The 20324-nt window shown below is 46.9% G+C and overlaps 2 protein-coding genes across 2 annotated transcripts; both read left to right on the top strand.

Moving 5' to 3' along the window:
* Positions 1-11187: 11187 nt before the first annotated feature.
* Positions 11188-13545, top strand: LOC144246095 (acrosin-like). Its single transcript, XM_077782536.2, has 5 exons — positions 11188-11258; positions 11535-11777; positions 12094-12359; positions 12628-12773; positions 13234-13545. The coding sequence occupies exons 1-5, from the start codon at positions 11188-11190 to the stop codon at positions 13417-13419; spliced, it is 912 nt and encodes a 303-aa protein (XP_077638662.2). The 3' UTR covers positions 13420-13545.
* Positions 13546-17114: 3569 nt separating this feature from the next.
* Positions 17115-19534, top strand: LOC144246094 (acrosin-like). The gene is made up of 5 exons (XM_077782535.2): positions 17115-17319; positions 17597-17839; positions 18137-18402; positions 18603-18748; positions 19222-19534. The coding sequence occupies exons 1-5, from the start codon at positions 17249-17251 to the stop codon at positions 19405-19407; spliced, it is 912 nt and encodes a 303-aa protein (XP_077638661.2). The 5' UTR covers positions 17115-17248; the 3' UTR covers positions 19408-19534.
* The last annotated feature ends 790 nt before the right edge of the window (positions 19535-20324 follow it).

Here is a 20324-nt window from a genome sequence, read left to right on the forward strand (position 1 = left end):
TCATATTATTTACAAACTCAAGGAATTCAGGAAAGACTGCAGAATGACAGCCTGAAGCCAGAACCATTAATTTATCTTGTTCTTATAATGTCCAAACCTAACACTGTTCAGAGGTCAAGTCATGTACTGGGAGATACTATTGCTATCTGCTGGCCATGATCAACAGAAACCTGGTTTTTGCCATAAATACTAAGAAGATAATAAGAGGAGGAATCATAAAAGTGAAACACACCCTGTGGTGTTATTGCTACAATCCATACTGGGTTCAATTGCAGGGTGGTCAGATTTTTATTAGAGATGAGTCAATTCTGAGGCCTGTCAAAATAACTCGTTCATCTAAAAGGTCTGCTGAGCTTGCTACTGCGTTTGAGCAAACCTAAAGGATTTGCCAAGGAGGAATTTCGTAGGATAAAATAATAATAAATCCTATTATGTGGGCCTGAAAACAAAGACAATGCAGCCATATAAGATTATTTGAATTTTATGCATATGTGGATCATCTGATGCTGAACATTATCATCTGTAAAAATACTTAACTCTTCTTTTACCTCTCATGATTTTAGGTAGAAATAAGTCTACTTAAATTTAGATTTAAATTTTTACAAAGTTTAAGGGCTAGATATACTTTCTAGAAAGATCATGACAAGGCACAGATCTGAACTACCTGGAAGTCCTTACTCAGCTGTAGATGAAAAAATAAATATCAAATCCACCTATTCCAGCTGTCAGAGCACCAAGCTCAGAATCACAGGCATGTGTTTGAACTCCAGCCAATACTTGTTACCAAAGTGAAATAACAACCTAATCTCTTTTCTTTCTTCCATAATTCTTTTTGAAATTAGAGGTAAAAACACTTAGACAAGTTGAGTTTTGCATTTCCAGAAAGAGAGAATGAGTAATTTCACTGAACAAACAATAACCACTGTAAGCAAAAGAAAAATGACAACAGCGGAGGGAAAAGAGTGGAGAAAAGGGTGCTTTAAGTCTTGAATTCTTTTAGTTGGCTTTCTCCATGCAGAGACATTGACATCTCATATTTGTTATAGTGTTTGGCAACATCAATTTAAACCAAGACACAGTTTCATCTGATTGGCCTAGGAAGTGAGCATAATGCTGTTTCCAACAGGACTGAAAATGGTATCAGACATTCAATTGGGGTAGTAGACAACCTCAAGAATTTGATTATAGTGTACACAGAGGAAGAAAAGCTCTTTACTCGTTGGTAAAAGACCCAAGTATACCTGATGAGCAGGAGCACCTTTCTCCAGCATCAAAGGCAATGGCACAGCATGAAATTCAAACATCTGAAAAGTCTAATGGCTGAAAATTAAAAAATGCTGTCAGTCTGCTAAAAATGATTTTTAATTCAAAATAAATCAGACTAACAATTTGCAGATGTTTGGAAAGAAAATGTTTAAGTTACTCATTTTCAAAGCCTGAGCCCTCCCTACCTTCAATATTCCACTTGCATTTTAATGGTTGTGGTGGCTTTCTGCCACTGCCTGTTCCCTCCTGATGCACAGCACAAGCCTCATGAGTCTGCAGGCCTTATACTCACTCACCCTGGAGTCTGAAATCACATAATTTCTATTGTCTTCAGGGTTAAGAAGTGGAAATAGGGAGAGAAACCCAAGAGTTGATTATCCCTTAATAGAAAGAATATATGAAGCCTATATATATATATATATATATATATATATAAATAATTTATATATAATATACAATTTAGTGAAATTGTGGAACTCTTAGGCAGTAAAATAGATCCATAAAGAAGTAGAGCACACAGATATTTTAGGATTTATGCTTGTACTTCCAAAAAGTACATGTATGAAGCCCACCTGTATTGATGTATTGATAAGCCAAAAAAGGAACCTCAAATTGTCTTTGAAGCTCACATGTCTAGTCTAATGCTTCCAGCTCTGAGGGAAGCTGTGTGGATGGTAGATAGCAGGAAGATAGGTCATCCCTCATTGCTGCACCACTGGCTTTGCCTCTGCTCCCTCCATGCAGACAAACCTTAGGTGAGGAAGGATATGGCTATCATCTCTTTCATCTGCTGGTATTTCCATTAATGTTGTCCAGTTTACACTGTTCTTATACTCATTGTCTTTCTTTACATTCTTTCCTCCATGATGGGATTTGATGGGAATTTTTTCAGTATTAAATTTTTGCCACAACTATTTTGTCTCTCCAATTAAAAAAAAAAAAGTGCATTGATATCATTATGTTAGGGTTGGTCTAGTGAAAATTTTTGTTCTGCTAATTCTGTGATCTGAGAGAAGACAAAGAAGGGAAAGGGAGACTGATACAACCAGTTCATCATGAAAGACATGGATGCAGATGAGAGAAGCAAGCCTCAGCTGACTAAGACTCTATGCACTGGCTTCTCCCCAGTGAACATAACACCATGGGTCTTTCTTCAAAAATTAGCTTTGGAGCCTAAATCACTCTTGAAACATATTCAAAATTACCTTGGAAACATTTACAACATCAACAGTAAAACTGCAGAGAAAACTTTTCTAAATCAATCTCTTATGCATTTGTGCCACCTAGTGAACAAAACCAGCTGAAGTGCTTTTGGGAGAGGGAAGACAGACCTTGGTGTCCTCAGAAATGCTTTTTGGCTCTGAAGTCTGCTTTGGTGGCTCACTGGGTTAACTGCCTTTGTCCATCAATGTTGAGCTGCTAGTTTCAAAGCCCAGAAGGTAGACAAATGAATGTGACCTGACAAACCAGAGCCACAAAAAGCTCTTCTTTGTCACAGGGGGAAAAAAAATAAAATAACTGGATCTCACTCCCATCCTCTCACAGTCCCATAAGCAACATTAACAGTAAGTGTGTGCAATGGAGTAATAAGCAACTCAGAGTCATTCTGGGTTCAGATATATAGACTGTAACACCAAAACTTAAACAACTGGTGTCTGCTATTCTGCAAGGGGAACCTTAATATTATTCAAATTAATATCCACTTGGCCTGTAAAAACCATACTGGTACTATCCTGGGACACAGCTTCCTATATAGCTCATTGCTATTTTGGGACCATAATGTATTATGAAGACATAGCATTATTCATAGTAATAGCAGCCTTGAGGCCCCAGCCAAAAACAGGGGAACTTGAGCATAGCTATGATTTACAGCCTAATCCAATAAGAGGGGGGAAAAGGAGAAATCCTCATTTTACAGAGGAGAGTGCTGCAGTTGCACAGTCAGGCAGGACATGTTTATGCCATATGTTTTAGGCCAAATCCAGGGTCTAGTGATGATACTGAGCTAGTGTCCAGGTGTATACAGGGTACTGCATGCATGTCTATGAGGTTCCCTTGTCTCTGGTGTCATGCTCCTGCACGGCTTCCAGGACTGCTGAGACAAGAGGTTAAGGAGGCTTGCAAGGATTCAAAGTCTAAATAGGTCTCCTAAAGTATTAGTTGATTTTGGTTTAGTTGGTGTAATTTAAAGCTTTAATTGTGGACGTTGTTTCCAGATCCCAGGCCAAAATCTCTAACCAAGTGTTGTTTCGATATTTTGTTTTGAGCTAAGATGCATATTAAACAACAGCAATCAGATCCTGTGAAAGATGTTTGTTTATCAGTATTTCAAATGTAGCAACTATCCAAGCACTGACTTTCCCTGCAGAGAAATAAACTCAGTTGCAGGACAAACAGCAGCCCCACACACTATGAAATAGTGCCATCTAGTGAATACTGGATGATAGATGAAACAACTTTTGTCCTAGAGGGAAAACATCCTGTAAGCCACTACTCACTACACATTCAACACAAAATTTCAGATTTCTACTGTCTAAAAGTTAGGTCTGTAGTATGCAAATTAATTATATCTATTCAACTTTTGAGTCATTTCATTAAATGCTTATGCAGAGAAAACATTTTCTTTCCAAAAAATTCATAGTCACCCTCAAAATTAGGCATATATTTAATCACAGCCTGTGCACAGAATTTTTTTTAAGGAAGATTAAAGCAATCAAGGAAGAATCACTAGTGAGTCTCAAATAATGAGACTGGTTATGATTGATCATTAAAACCTTCTGATAAGGCATTTCTAAGAATTAAATACACAAATTTACAAACCACTGTTTTTATTCTGAGAGTGAGAGCTACATTGCAATTAATTCAGAAAGACTAAAGATGCTGCTTATAGAACAGAAGAGCATAAAAACAAAACCTGACAGAGCAGCACCAGATGATCCTCAGCACAATTGCAAAAAAGCTCATACTGAAGAAGCCAGTGGAGCATTTCCCCAAATTTTCCACATTTCCACCATGAGAGGACAAGCTTAGAGCTATGCAGGGCAAAGGAGATGGTGTGTTCTAAGAGTTTCATGTGTCGGAGTCTGCTGCACTGCAAAATTAAATCTCTTTTTAGATTGGACAATGTCCAAGCTCCTGCCCATGATCCAAGATAATGTGTGACAGTTACCAAAAGGGATGTGTGTCCATGCCCCCATAGCCCTGCCACAGAATGCTGTTTCTTCCTTAGTGCCCACAGGAAGCTTTCTGCATCTCCCTATTCCTGGATGCCTTGCCAGGCCCTTCAGGACATCAGTTACCACTGTAATTCAAAAGGTGATGAATGCCTCATAAGGAAGTTCATACAACCTGTCCAAAAAGGAGAAAATGCAGAGTTTGTCATTGCAACTCTTTCTTAAAGGCTGTATTATTTCTGGTCCCAGATATACATCAATATCTTTAGCCACACTTGTCCAAGATGTGATTTGAGCAATTTTCATCTGGTGTATTTGTCTTGCCAGAGGTATTACTATGCTAGAAATGTACAGGCTGCAACACTGATAATTTGATAGACAGATGTCTTCCTCTGAACCTGTAGTGATCCAGCTTATCCACAGCCACGGGAAGCACCCTGGTACCACTGGATGTCTGCCACTGCACAAGGTGCTTAGTCTTGACTGATTGCCCTGATGTAAGGGTTCTGGGGCTATTTCAGCAAGACAAAAAAAGTCAGCTCAGGTGTCTTGGATTAAGTCCAGGTACATAATTATATTTTTCCTGTCTACATTTCCCTTTTGCTTTTTGTTGGATAAACTATTCCTCATGCTGCAGTCTACATTGTGTTTTGCTGCTCTGTATGTTAAAAAGCTGCCATATTCCACCCCGAAGTTGGCTGTATTCAAAGGATGGATTAACTGTTCTTTATGTATGAAGTTTGGAACTGGATTGCAAGGTCCATTGTGTGTTTTAGGATCAGTGTTATTTTAAATAGTGGTTTACCACTGGTATCTTCCCCTTATACTCAGTTCTCAAAAGAAGCATATGATAAATAAACCACTGAAGAGAGTGGGTTAAAATCCACAATGAGCCTAAGTCAGTGTTTGGTTTGAGTCTGATTGCTGCGACATTTTTCTGGAGGGGGCTGGGAGGGAAATGGCCTCTTCAGAATTAAGGAAAAAATAATCCACTTACATCATAGAGAGTTGGAATCACATCAAAGGCTGTAAAAGCTCAGAAATTGGCAGCTTGAGATCCACTAAGAACTGAAATGAATTTATACCTTTTTTTTAATAAAGCTGGAACAATGATTCAAACAACTTAATCCCTTAGCAATTTCACAACCTTTTGTTATTTTTCAGAAGTCCCTCTCTTGTCTTGGTGTGTCAAATCACCCATTTAAAACTTTTGCATATTTAGGACCAAACTGTGCTCTCCTAAGTTTGATGCTGTTGATTTCAATGTGCTTGAGAGAGCTGCAGAGCTTGGCCTTGACACAGAGGGGATGCCAAAGTGTGGCAGCACAGCCTGAGGGCAGCACACAACTCTCTTCACTGCATAGTTATGCTCTGCTGGAATCTTTCAGAGAAAGTCAATAAACCCTCATTTTTAAAATGGGAGTAACACCAACCTACCTCCCAGGAGAGTTGAAAAGCTTAGGCACATCCATGTGACAAAGCCTGTCTGTTATCGATGGGCCACAACAGGATCACTGGCCTTTCTGAATCAATGCAGACACACACACACACACACACACACACACACACACACACACACACATATATTACTCTTTAGACCAAAATTGTCAGTAGAGCATCATTTAGATGCAGGATGACTGATGAGCATAGTATAGTCTCTTTTGGTGCCAGAGTAAATGTTCTGGCTGGACCTGTGGTGTGAAAAATGTCCATGCCAAGTCCCAGTTGGGGAAAGGGCACTAGGGCACAGGCATAGGAATCCTTCAGCCCAAGACAGGGGTGAATCCATGGCATCCCCTCTCCCAGGTTTCACTTCAGCACAGAGTATTAATAAACCAGATGTGATCCCAGTCTATTCTCCTTTTGGAGATAGCCAAGAAGGTAAAACTCATGAGAGGAAGAAAGAGCCTCATCCTGTAGTTAAGCAGTTAAGGTGCTCAGCTGCAAAGACGATGACCTAGGCTGTTTCCTCCTTTTAGGAGCCTTTTGAGGTGTGGCTTTTTCCACTGGAGATAAAAAAAAAAAAGGAATTAACCCAGGCAGTCCTAAACAACCCCTTTCAGATAGAAAGTTTGACCACCGCTTTAGGTCCTGGTTTCAAGCTCTTATTTGCAGGTCTGACACAGCCAGGACATGTCCTGCTAGCACCTGTGTGCTTTCTGGGAGTGAACACCACCCTCTCCCTGAAACCATGGGATGAAGCTTTACACACACAGGCACACACATGCCTGTGTTGGTTTTCTTCAATGTTAATCCTATTTGATCCATGCTTATTCTTGGTGTAAATTTACTTTTGAACATTTCCTCTGTTGACAGCCACCTTTACTAACCAGCAGTATCCTGTTAACCCCCTGCCCAGGACTCCTGCACGGTAAAATGACACCTTTGAACAGGGGGACTGCATCACTTTGAGAACCAGGGAACAGGAGAGAGAGCATCCCAAGCAGCTCTTCTAGAGGTAGGTGAGAGAGATTGCTCTCAGCTTCCACTGAGAATCATGACAGCACATGGAAGAAGATCAGCATCTGTGGAAGGCCATGCCCCTAGACACTTCACCTGCTACTCATAAGCATTTTAAAAGGTGGTGAAATAGATTAAAAACTTGGCAAGATCTCACAAGAGCCCTTGCTAATGCACTTCTTCCTGGTTTTAATATGGAGGTCTAACCAATAGAACCTGCTTAGAATCTGGTTCCCCCAAATCTCTCAATTGAGAAGCATTAATCCTTGGCAGTTTGGTCATTCTTGTCCAGGAAGTACCTAGAGGAAAAGCTTAAATGGGTAACATTTTGGTTTCCTTCTCCAAATGTTTCAAAGCAATAAAACACATTAGTCAATGAGGGCTTACTTAGCCTCCTCCAGTTTTTGATTCAAGGTCCTAGTCTGGCTGATACAGCCACATTGGATACAGACAGTAACTGTCCCATAGCAGTGTCAAGTGAGGGTGCTTTACAAGCACGATAATTACAGCAGTTAATTATTTGTACAGCGTCATAGGTGTGCCTAGCAATACATCATTTAGACAAGTCCCTATCCCAAAAACCTTACGGCTTAACCTGGACGGACAGAATTAAAGAATGACCCATGGAAACAAGAGCAGAAGCGAATGGAATTTGAGCGCATCGCCAGTTTTGTCCGTGGGACATGCCGAGCCCTGTGAGTTATTGCCGAACTTTTTTTCCAGCTGCCTCTCTCCGTTCCTGAGGCTCTGCCGCCCTCCCACGTCCTGCTGGCCCTGGGCATGTCCTCTCCTGGCCGGGTGCATGGGGCATCCTGCAGTCCCCGGGATCGGCACTCTCCCGGCTGAGGCAGACCTCTCCTTTTTTTGTCTCAGAACACGAAATATTTTCCCTCCAGAAAACATTTTATTGCCTTTTTCTTCAGAGCATAAGGTGCTCACAGAATCACAGAATCATAGATTATCCTGAGCTGAAAGGGACCCACAGGGATCACTGAAGCCCACCTTCCAGCATTGTCCAAATGCTCCATGAACTCTGTCAGTTGTTGCTGTGACCACTTCCAGTGCCCAGCCACTCTCTGGATGAATAAACTTTTCCTAATGGCTAATCTCAACCTCCCCTGACAAAGCTCCAGTCCGTTTTCTCAGGTCCTCTCACTGGTCCTCAGCTCATGAAGAAATTTGGTCCAGAAATTTGATAGCATGTGGTCAGTAACACATATTGTCACAGGGACAAACCAGCAGCCACAGCAGAGCCATGAACTTCTGGAGCTCTTAGATACATTACAATCCAGCCTGGAGCCTAAGGCAGAAAAGAAACTCTTACAGCCTAGGGCACTCACTCCTGAAAGGCTCTTCTGAACCCACACGACCATCTTTGTGTGAGCTGAACCAGGATGTCCTCCTGCATCTGTATCCTTTGATCATACACTTAGAAACACCAGCAACACCTTTTCCAAGAATAAACTCTGAAAAGCAGAAAAACTGCATGAGTGAAGATCAAAGCAGCCCTCAGCAACTGAGGAAAAAGACTTTGAAGGACTTGGGAAGGCTTCTTAAGAAAATATGAAACAGCAGGAAGAAAAGCCACTGATTTAGTATTTTGCCAGGGAAATCTTCCTAGTTTCCCATAAGCACCCCTGACAAAATTTTTATGGCACCACAGGTAATTCTTGCTTGAATTTCCACAAAATAAACAAGCAAATTTGCATAGTTTTACAGAGGACCAGCAGGCCCTTTGTCCATGCATGTGCCCAGTAAATGACAGTTCAAAAATCTAGGCTATCCCAGTCATACAGTTCAAAGGAAGATATTAGGGATGTCCCAGCCAGCTGAACAGCAAATATTTATTGCATAAGAAAATTGTAGTGATGTAAATATTGTTGGGTTGCCAAGGAAATTGTAAAAAACTTCACACCCTCCATAAATGTGTACACATCTTTAGACAAAGACGTCTCTATGGCTTTGGGACAGAATGTGAGAGACATGTTGGGTCTTAAAATATACTTGAAAATGTACAGTGTGATATTGGAAAATCCAGACAATCCATTAACCTTTTATATGTGCATGTATACATGTAGTCATATGTGGACAAAAGCAGCAAACTGAATAAAATACTCAACACCTACAGTTTAAATGGACTTTATATGGGCACCTATGCTTTAAGGGCTTTTTCCCCATTTTTACTGAAGTATGTTTTAAATAAACTTTTAATGAAATTAAAAGAAAAATCATGTCATAAATACAGGTTATGGAAAAATAAAAGCATAAAGGAGAAGCAAATTATTCCAAACTCAACAGAAAACATGAAGATATATTTCACTTGCTCAGAAAAAAAAAAAAAAAACATCATCGGAAACTTCTCACTTCCAAAACAACTCCGTCCATTTCTGTTTCACTTTTTTTCTTGTACTCCCTCACTTCAAAACTATGAAGTAACACTTTTTAGATATACACACACACTTTTACTGTACTCTTGAGTTCTCCAAACCCCAACAGAAGAATCACCTATAAGCAATTTTTTTTCCAATTTCTAGAGAAGCTTCCCACAGTTATCATCCTCCCATTAACAATTGATTACTGCTTAATAAAAAACAGCAGAGATAAATAGATATGCCATGTAACCTAACTTTTCCCAGCCCTTATATGCTTACAGACAGGTGGAATTCCCTGGAAAATAGACTGAAGAGAATCCAATTCCAAAATAAAATAAAATTTCAATAATTTATATTTTTCTAAAACGTAGACATTTTCAGGATCTCTTTTTATATGTCCATGTAAAGAAAAAAAATATTTTGCCTATGAGAAGCAAAGCAATTAATTATTTTTTCTCCCCTCTCACCCCATTTTCTCATAGAGCTCCAAAGAAGAGCTCCTCTAGATGGGTGCCAAACATAATGCACTTCCAGAAGTCAAGGCCAGTATGGTCTTAAAAGAAATTCTGTTTGCTCCAGATATACCAGGTAAGGGTTCACAGACAAGCTGCTGAAATTCTGGAAGACTCAGTAATGTTCTCAAAGTTTTTTGGCAAACCCATGCTGGGGAAAATTGTGATGTACCTTAAGAGTAGTGAAGATTCTGAGGTATCACCCCAGCAATACAATTAGCTACTCTGTTTAGGTCAGTATCATGCCTGTCATGACTCACTAAACCGAGCATTTCTCAAAAAAAATAGCCATGTGAAATCTTAAATATTTTACCATGCCTACATTTCATTACTCCATCACTAGAAGAAATACACCAAAAAAAGTTTCACAATCACTACAGAAATATTTAGAAGTGTAAATTCCAAACAATGTTCCTCATTCAAAACTACTTGCAACTTCTAGGATTTCTCAGCTTCCAGCTGAGAAATTAAGCTAACTTGTCAACATCAAACTAAACAAGTAGCAGATTGCTCATTAAAAACTATTAGGACATTATTTTTTTTCTTTTTAATTTCCATGCTGAATCTGAAGCAGTGGCATTCACAGCTGCCCTTCAAACACCCACATCAGAAATGTGGGTGGTCACCCACTGTAGCTGTGACTGGTTTGGCTCCTGACCCAAGCACACACATGCTTCCTGAAGGAGTCCTGGTCCAGAGTGATATTGTTTTGTAAAGAATCTCATGGAAAAATGGGTGCAGAGAGCAGGGAGGAGCAAAAGCAGGGAGGCAGTGAAATTTAAATCAGGCTGTGATGCTATTCTAGGTGTTTTCCTGTGAGACATTAGCAAGCAGTGATAGAAGGCAGCCACTTCCTGCCCCAGGGCCGGCACATCCTCATCTCATAAGAAAAGGGACCTAAACAAAGTTTCAGAGAGCCTTCTTACAAGGGCAGGTTCAGACAGGAAAAGGTGCAATGGCTTTACAGCAACAGAGGTTAGCTTTAGATGGGATATTGGGAAGGAGTTCTTGACTGTGAGGATACTGAGGAACTGGCACAGGTTGCCCCAAGCAGCTGTGATAGCCCCATCCCTCAAAGTGTTCAAGGATATCTTCTGAGCTAAGTCTTGTGCAGGCCAACCCGCTGTGCCAAAGGCAAGCGGGTTGGAGTTAGACGATCACCAAAGTCCCTTCCGCCCCAAACCATTTCATGAGTCACCAAACAGGGGCTCACCAACCCCTCCCCCAGTAGGTTCCATGACACGGATCCCCAGAGAGCCCAGAACATGGAACCCACCTCTCTGTGACATCAGCCCCGGGGCCGAGGGCTCCACGGGCAGCGCGGCTGCTGCGGGCACTGCGGCTGTGGCTGTGCTGCTGCACGGAGCTCTCAGTGCTTGCAGCTGACACGTGCCTCTGGCAGCCATGAGTTGGCTCAGCCTCCTCATCCTCCTCACCGTGCCCGGGCTGGCACAGGGGACATGGGACAACTGCGGGTGAGTGGCCCCAGGCCCTGGGAGGAGCCAGGACAACACCTGGGACCTTCCCTGGAGGGGACCCGCCTGTCCCCCATGGCCGGGGACAGCTTCCCACCCACCATGGGGAGCCTCAGCTCCTTGCCAGCAGCCAGGTGCTGCAGGGACAGACGCACACCCCATGGGCTTCCCTGGCCTGCAGGGCGTGCAAGCCCTTGTGGGGAGGGCAGAGGGCTGAGCTTCAGCCTGAGACACAGCAGGCCATGAAGCAGGACGAAAATTATTTTCTGCTTGCAGAGGGAGCTGTGGGCTCCGAGCTCCACAATCTGTCTATAGCCCCATGACTTATCCTTACGGCGACGTGGCTTATGACTACGGCATGACACGCATCGTGGGTGGCACAGGTGCCGCGGAAGCAGCCTGGCCATGGATGGTCAGCATCCAGCACCCCTGGGTACCAGGCCTGGGACATCTATGTGGGGGATCCCTCATCAGTTCAGAATGGGTCCTCACAGCAGCCCACTGCTTTGACGAATTCAAGTAAGGAGGAGCAGGGAACTGGGATATCCCCACAACACCAGCAGGTGCCCTGTCAGCAGCACCACCTGCTGTTCCCATCCCCTTTCCTCTCAGGCAGCCAGGCTGCCACACTGCTCAGGAGAAGCCTGGGCTCATGCCAAGGCTTCCGAGCAGCCTCCAGCCTGACATTCCCCCAGCCTAAGTGCTCTGGCAGGCATTCACACCTGCCAGAGCACTGCCCCATCTCTGGCTTGCCATGCCGAGATGTGGCAAGTGCAGTGCTGCTGTGGCACTGTGGCTCTGCTCCCTCTCAGCCCTCTCTCCATCTCCTTTGCAGTAATGTCAGTTTGTTCTACGTGGTGATTGGGGCCACGCAGTTCACTCAGCCAGGCCCCGGGGCTGCAGTGCGCAGCGTCAAGCAGGTGCTGACACACCCGTACTACAGCCAAATCGACTTCAGCTACGACATTGCCCTGATGCAATTGGACCATCCTGTCCAGTGCAGCTCCTACATCCAGCTGGCCTGTGTGGCTGACCCCACCCTAACAGTCTCAACGCTCACCAACTGCTGGGTGGCTGGCTGGGGTGCCACTGCTGCAAGATGTGAGTACCAAGAGCAACTCCTGGGCCAACTCAGCACATTGGGTAGAGGGTTTGGGCTTCCCCTCATAGCAGAGGCCAAAGCCAGGCTGCAGGATCTACACCTCTGCAGAGATGGGACTGGCCTGCTCCCCAGAACCTGGCAGCAGGGTCACAGTGACCCAGTGCCTCTGAAGAGGCAAAGCCAAACTCTAGGGAAAGGTATCCCCTCCAGACAGATGAGCAAACTGGCATGGAGCTGCTGGCCGCTCATTCCTTTCTCTGCTCACAGCTCAAGTTTCACCTGATCGACTTCAGGAGGCCAAGGTCCAGCTCATTGATCTACAGCTCTGCAACAGCAGTGACTGGTATGCAGGAGAAATCCACACCCACAACTTGTGTGCTGGATACCCACAGGGCCTCATTGACACCTGCCAGGTAAGAAGGAGCATGCCACAAGCCACTCAGCCCCCAGCAGCACCACCCCAACACAGCCCAGGGCCTGCTCTGCCCGGCCACTCAGTCGCCCTCCCAGCCCCAGCTCATCCCTGGCTGCTCTGGGGGCTTCCCACACACTCCCCATCCACCCCTGCCTGCCCAGGGCTCCCCTTGTGCCAAAAGCCCAGACAGCCCAGTTAAAGTGTTCCTGGCAGCCCAGAGTTCCCCTTGTGCCAAGCATCCATCCTCTGCACATCCAGGAGCCCTGTGCAGAGACAACAGAGAGAACCCTACCCTACAAGAACCCAAGTCATACACAGCCAAGCTTCTGGACATTCCAGCCCCTGAGCAGACCATTCCTCTGCCCAGAATCCCCTCTGGCAGGGGATGGGAGAAAGAGACAGCCCCAGTGCTGGCAGGTGCCACCAATACCCTCTTAATGCTCTGTGCTCTGCTGCAGGGTGACAGCGGTGGTCCTCTCATGTGCCAGGACAACAATGCAGACTTTTGGTGGGTTGTCGGATTGACCAGCTTTGGGAAAGGCTGTGCCAGAGCAATGAGGCCTGGAGTCTACACCTCCACTCAGTACTTCTTCGACTGGATCGATTACAACATGCGTGTAAATGCAATTAAAAGTGCTCCTTGAGCAGCAGGAAAGGCAGGATCCAGGACAGGCTGCAGCGCACCACAACAATTTCCTGACGATCCAAAGGCAGCCTCAGGGTCAAAACCCTGCTCTGTCCTGACCACACTCCACTTTTCTGTTCACACAGACACTGGAGTTGATTTAGTTGTTGAAATAAAGTTAATTTGGTTCACAGGGAACTGTCTTTTCAGTGCCATTCTAACTCCTGAGCAAGACAAGAAGTGCCATGCTCAGCACCTGCAGATTGAGCCTGGGGGCACCAAGGGACAGAGTGGCTCCAAAGAGCTCCAGAGTGCCTGGTCAGAGAGAAGAGTGCTCTGAGCCACTGTGGGCTGGAGGAACCTGGTACATCAAGCCTAGGAAAGGGATAGGAAAAAAGCAGACACCTTGGAGGCAATGCTCAAATGCACATGGGCTGCTGATTTAGGGGCTGATGTGAGCCTGAGCTAAGGGAACACATCTGGGAAACTCCCAGGCATGACAAGGGAAACTCCTGGCTCCTGACTGGAGTGCCAGTGCTCTAAGGCAGAGCCAGATTTCATGGGCAGCAAAGAGGGATTGATGTGCCAGGTGGTCACACTTCACAGATACTCAAAGGAGGAGCTGGGGTCATTCTGGGGAGGGGAACCTGGCAGGAACAGTAGGAAAGCACACCAGGAATGCCATGGAAGGCCAAGGTGTGTGGGCCAACACCACCTGCAACACCAAGGCTGTTCACAGGCAGGACCCACCTGTGAGCCAGGGGGAAATGATCCCTGGGCTTGGCTTAGGGAGGAGATGTGGGAAGAGAAAGGGGGGAGTTGAGGGGCTGTACAAGCCTGGGAAACAAAGATATGGAGCAATCAAAGAGTCAGCTGCAGAGACAGAAACTGCAGTTTGATGTGCTTGTTTTCCTGATTGCTGCACAGAATCACCACAGGATGGGAAAGAACCTTCTTATCTCAACTCACTAACAAATCCTCTACAAACAGTACAAATTCTTCCCTTAATTTGATATCCTTTCAATAAAATGTCAGTATTTAGTAAGGTAGGCGACAGAATGAAAAATGGTGGAGGAATTCCATGGGGAAGTTTTGTTGAAGGCAATTGCTGACTTATCCAGGTGAAGGCAAGTGAACATTGACTTTCTCCATCTAATGGAAGGTTCAGAATACCTTGTGCTGTGTCAGTCTGTCTGCTTCTGGAAATTAGTCTTGGCTTCCAGGCCAATGGAATCCCTGCCCAGGGACCCTAGCACCCTGGCACAAGGGACATTAGGCTCTCCCTCTGTCTGTCTCCAAAAGCCTTTGAGCACAGACTCAAGTGTCCTAGCAGAGACTCAGGGCCCCCCACCTTGTGCCTTATGAGGGCCTCCACAACTCCTCTGTGGCCACCTTACACTGATCATGCTCTGCATGCCTCCTCAACCCTCTTCCAGTGATTTCACCAAATCTGTACCAAATGCCACAACAATGGAGAGGCTCAAATGCACCTGAATAATTTACAAAGAGTCTGCAGATGGAGTTGTAACATTCCCCATTTGGCTCCTTCCTACTGTAAAGATCCCAGGTGAACTCACCAGTACCTGCAATGAAGGACAAATGCACCAGCAGTACTGCCCTTGGGTCCCATCTGCCAAAGTGCTGAGGAAACTCCCGTCTGTGACCATTCCAGAGGCACAGGTGACTCCAATGAGCCAATGGTTGCCCCATTTGATTCCCTACCCACACCACTCTCACCACTCAGAGCAGGTTTCCAACCCATTCAACCTCAGGATTTGTGGAGAACACTGTGCTCCAGGACGGCTTAGATGAATGGAGACGAAGGATCTCTGAAGGCTGCTCTTAGGATATCAGGTTTATTAGGGATGGTGAAAGGTCTTGCTTGGAGCTGCCCGACGCAGCACGTGGCAAGACCTGAGGGGATGGGGGAGGGGAGAGATAAGGGGTAGAGAGGATGCTTTAGGAGAGGGTGGAAGTTCTAAGAGGGGGGAAGATCTGAGGGGGGAAGATCCAAGAGAAGGAAAGTTCCATGAGAGGGGAAGTTCCAAGAGAGGGGAAGTTCCAAGAGGGCGTCTGGCCCCTCAGAGACCCCTTATCAGAGGGCTTCAAGGTGGGCTGGAACAAGACTTGGGCCAATGGTGTTACAGACACTTGATGTTTCAGGGTAGGGTTACAGGTGTGGGATGAACCATACATTTTGGGGGTTGAGATGCAACAGTCCATTTGACTTTTGGACGTATCTGTAGGTAAGGGTATTGTCCAGCCAGTAGGGGGGATTGTTTTCATCCTGGCTGTACTATTGTGAATTATTATATTTATCCATCCTTTCCAACAAGGATTCCCCAGCAGACTCACAGATGTTGCATTCCATAAAGAGCCACCAGCTCCTGCTGCAGTGCTCAGTGTCCATTGAAATCCTGGCCAGTGCCACAGCTCCCTGTGCCCTCTGTAATGCAAAGCATGGGCAGTTCACAGCCGCTGGTCCTGGGCTCCTGCCAGCCAGAGCTCAATCTGCAGCTGGCACTGCAGCTGCACACCCAGCTCCCTGCCCCCAGTGGATTCCTCAGCCACTGCCTGCCCCGGGGGCTGCACAGCCTCATCCTGCAAGAAGAGGGGCCTAAAGAAAGCAGCAGAGAGCCTTGTTACAGGGGCAGGTCCTGAGAGGACAAGGGTCAATGGCCTTACAGTGACTGAGGGTAGCTTTAGATGAGATCATATGAAGGAATTCTTGACTGTGAAGCTCCTGAGATACTGGCACCCCAGCGCAGCTGTGGATGCCTGTTTTTTGTGTAAGTAGGGTAGCACAGAAGACACAGATACCAACTTCAGGAATAAATGTAACTTACTCTAATTCAAAATGGTGCCTGAGGAAGTTTTTCTGGAACAGAGACTAGACAGTTTTAAATGAATAAAGTAAGTATTTATAGAAAGGCCTTTAAGGGCCTTTAAGGACCTTTAAGGACCTTGGGTAGTACAAGAGCCTGGCCAGGGCTACACCCAGGTGGTATCTAAGATGGGTCTTGGTCAGCAGTTTTTACACTTTTATAAATTTTGGTCCATTTACATATTGGAGTTAACTATCCAATTACAGCTTCAGGTCATGAACTCTCAACATCTTTCCTTGCCCCTTTCACTTAACAGTTAATTATGCTTTTTGGGTAATGGTTGTCCTTGATTCTCAAGTTGAGAAGCGATTGTTTCGTCTAATTACCCTGTGAAGAGAACTTAATAACACTTAGTATGAATGTTGAAGTTACATACCAAGGCAGAAGAGAATCAGAAAAATATAAAAGCTAAAACATAGGGATCATAAGCAGCAAAGAATTGCAAATTGATAAGTAAGCAGGACATCAAATCATTAGCAAAAAATTACAAAAGTATAAGATAGGCAATGCATCTAATCATTATTATAAAACACTTCCTACAGTGATGAAGAAAGACACATCACAAATTACCCTAATCCTTGACCATCATCCAGGTCGGCCCATCACCTGGGGGAAGTGATTGTCACTGTGTTCAGGGACAGCTTCTGAGCCAAACTCTGAAAAACACTTTCAGTGTAAGCTAACCCTCCATGCCCAAGGCAAGGGGGTCACAGCGAGAAAATTTCCAAAGTCCCTTCCGCCCCAAACTATCATATGGCTCATCAAGTAGATGTTGCCCCTCCCCCAGTGGGTTCCATGACACAGATCCCCAGAGAGCCCAGAACATGGAACCCACCTCTCTGTGACATCAGCCCCGGGGCCGAGGGCTCCACGGGCAGCGCGGCTGCTGCGGGCACTGCGGCTGTGGCTGTGCTGCTGCACGGAGCTCTCAGTGCTTGCAGCTGACACGTGCCTCTGGCAGCCATGAGTTGGCTCGGCCTCCTCGTCCTGCTCACCGTGGCTGGGCTGGCGCAGAGCATCCAGTACCCCTGCGGGTGAGTGGCCCCAGGCCCTGGGAGGAGCCAGGGCAACACCTGGGACCTTCCCTGGAGGGGACCCGCCTGTCCCCCATGGCCGGGCCACAGCTTCCCACCCACCATGGGGAGCCTCAGCTCCTTGCCAGCAGCCAGGTGCTGCAGGGACAGACGCACACCTCATGGGCTTCCCTGGCCTGCAGGGCGTGCAAGCCCTTGTGGGGAGGGCAGAGGGCTGAGCTTCAGCCTGAGCCACAGCAGGCCACAAAGCAGCACGGAAATTATTTTCTGCTTGCAGAGGGAGCTGTGGGCTCCGAGTTCCGCCACCTGTCAACAGCCCCATGACTTATTCCTATGGCAACATGGCTTATGACTACGGCATGACACGCATCGTGGGTGGCACAGGTGCTGCAGAAGCAGAATGGCCCTGGATCGTCAGCATCCAGCACCCCTGGGTACCAGGCCTCGGACACTGGTGTGGAGGGTCCCTCATCACTGCAGATTGGGTCCTCACAGCAGCCCACTGCTTCGACAAGTTTGAGTAAGGATGAGCAGGGAATTGGGACATCCCCACAACACCAGCAGGTGCCCTGTCAGCAGCACCACCTGCTGTTCCCATCCTCTTTCCTCTCAGGCAGCCAGGCTGCCACACTGCTCAGGAGAAGCCTGGGCTCATGCCAAGGCTTCCGAGCAGCCTCCAGCTTGACATTCCCCCAGCCTAAGGCGTGCAAGGGCACTCACACCTGCCAGAGCACTGCCCCATCTCTGCCTTGCCATGCAGAGACAACTGCAGGGCTGCTGTGACTCCCTCTCAGCCCTCTCTCCATCTCCTTTGCAGTAACATCAGCCTGCTGTACGTGGTGATTGGGGCCACGCAGTTGACTCGGCCAGGCCCTGGGGCACAAGTGCGCAGCGTCAAGCAGGTGGTGATACACAGTGACTACAGGCGTAGCGACTACAGCTACGACATTGCCCTGATGCAATTGGACCGTCCTGTCCTGTGCAGCTCCTACATCCAGCTGGCCTGTTTGGCTGACCCCAACCTAATAGTCTCAGCCCTGCACAACTGCTGGATTGCTGGCTGGGGTGTCACTACGGCAAGAAGTGAGTACCAAGAGCAACTTCTGGGCCAACTCAGCACACTGGGGAGAGGGTTTGGGCTTCCCCACAACAGAGGCACAAGCCAGGCTGCAGGATCTACACCTCTGCAAAGATGGGTCTGGCCCTAGGAAAGGGGATTCCCCAGACAGGGAAGGAGAACTGGCGTGGTTCTGCTGGGGGCTTATTCCTTTCTCTGCTCACAGATCTAGATTCAGCTGATCGCCTGCAGCAGGCCAAGGTCCATCTTATCAATGTCCAGCTCTGCAACAGCAGTGACTGGTATGCAGGGGAAGTCCATCCCTACAACTTGTGTGCTGGATACCCAGAGGGCAACATCGACTCCTGCAAGGTAGGAGCGTGCCATGAGCCACTCAGCCCCCAGCAGCTCTGGCAGCCCGGGCAGCACCACCCCAACACAGCCCAGGGCCTGCTCTGCCCGGCCACTCAGTCACCCTCCCAGCCCCAGCTCACCCCCGGCTGCTCTGGGGGCTTCCCACACACTCCCCATCCACCCCTGCCTGCCCAGGGCTCCCCTTGTCCCAAAAGCCCAGACAGCCCAGTGTTCCTGGCAGCCCAGAGGTCCCCTTGTGCCAAGCATCCATCCTCTGCACATCCAGGAGCCCTGTGCAGAGACAACAGAGAGAACCCTACCCTACAAGAACCCAAGTCATTCACAGCCAAGCTTCTGGAGGCTCCAGCCCCTGAGCAGACCATTCCTCTGCCCAGAATACAGCTCTGGCAGGGGATGGGAGAGAGAAAGAGACAGCCCCAGTGCTGGCAGGTGCCACCAATACCCTCTTAATGCTCTGTGCTCTGCTGCAGGGTGACAGCGGTGGTCCTCTCATGTGCCAGGACAACAATGCAGACTACTGGTGGGTCATCGGACTAACCAGCTTTGGAACAGGCTGTGCCAGAGCAAGGCAGCCTGGAGTCTACATCTCCATTCAGCACTTCTATGACTGGATCGATTACAACATGCGTATAAACTCAATTAAAAGTGCTCCTTGAGCAGCAGGAAAGGCAGGATCCAGGGCAGGCTGCAGTGCACGACAACCATTTCCTGACGATCCAAAGGCAGCCTCAGGGTCAAAACCCTGCTCTGTCCTGACCACACTCCTCTTTTTCTGTGCACACAGACACTGGAGTTGATTTAGTTGTTGAAATAAAGTTACTTTGGTTCACAGGGAACTGTCTTTTCAGTGCAATTCTAACTCCTGAGCAAGACAAGAAGTGCCATGCTCAGCACCTGCAGATTGAGCCTGGGGGCACCAAGGGACAGAGTGGCTCCAAAGAGCTCCAGAGCGCCTGGTCAGAGAGAAGAGTGCTCTGAGACACTGTGGGCTGGAGGAACCTGGTACATCAAGCCTAGGAAAGGGATAGGGAAAAAGCAGACACCTTGGAGGCAATGCTCAAATGCACATGGGCTGCTGATTTAGGGGCTGATGTGAGCCTGAGCTAAAGGAACACATCTGGGAAACTCCCAGGCATGACAAGGGAAACTCCTGGCTCCTGACTGGAGTGCCAGTGCCCTAAGGCAGAGCCAGATTTCATGGGCAGCAAAGAGGGATTGATGTGCCAGGTGGTCACATTTCACAGATACTCAAAGGAGGAGCTGGGGTCATTCTGGGGAGGGGAACCTGGCAGGAACAGTAGGAAAGCACACCAGGAATGCCATGGAAGGCCAAGGTGTGTGGGCCAACACCACCTGCAACACCAAGGCTGTTCACAGGCAGGGCCCACCTGTGAGCCAGGGGGAAATGATCCCTGGGCTTGGCTTAGGGAGGAGATGAGGGAAGAGAAAGGGAGGAGTCGGGGAAGATGAGAGGCTGTACAAGCCTGGCAAATGAAAAGAAGGAGCAATCAAAGAGTCAGCTGTAGAGTCACAAACTGCAGTTTGATGTGCTTGTTTTCCTGATTGCTGCACA

Source organism: Lonchura striata, chromosome 3 (assembly GCF_050655825.1).
Source record: "Lonchura striata isolate lonStrDom1 chromosome 3, ASM5065582v1, whole genome shotgun sequence".
Lineage (NCBI taxonomy): Eukaryota > Metazoa > Chordata > Aves > Passeriformes > Estrildidae > Lonchura > Lonchura striata.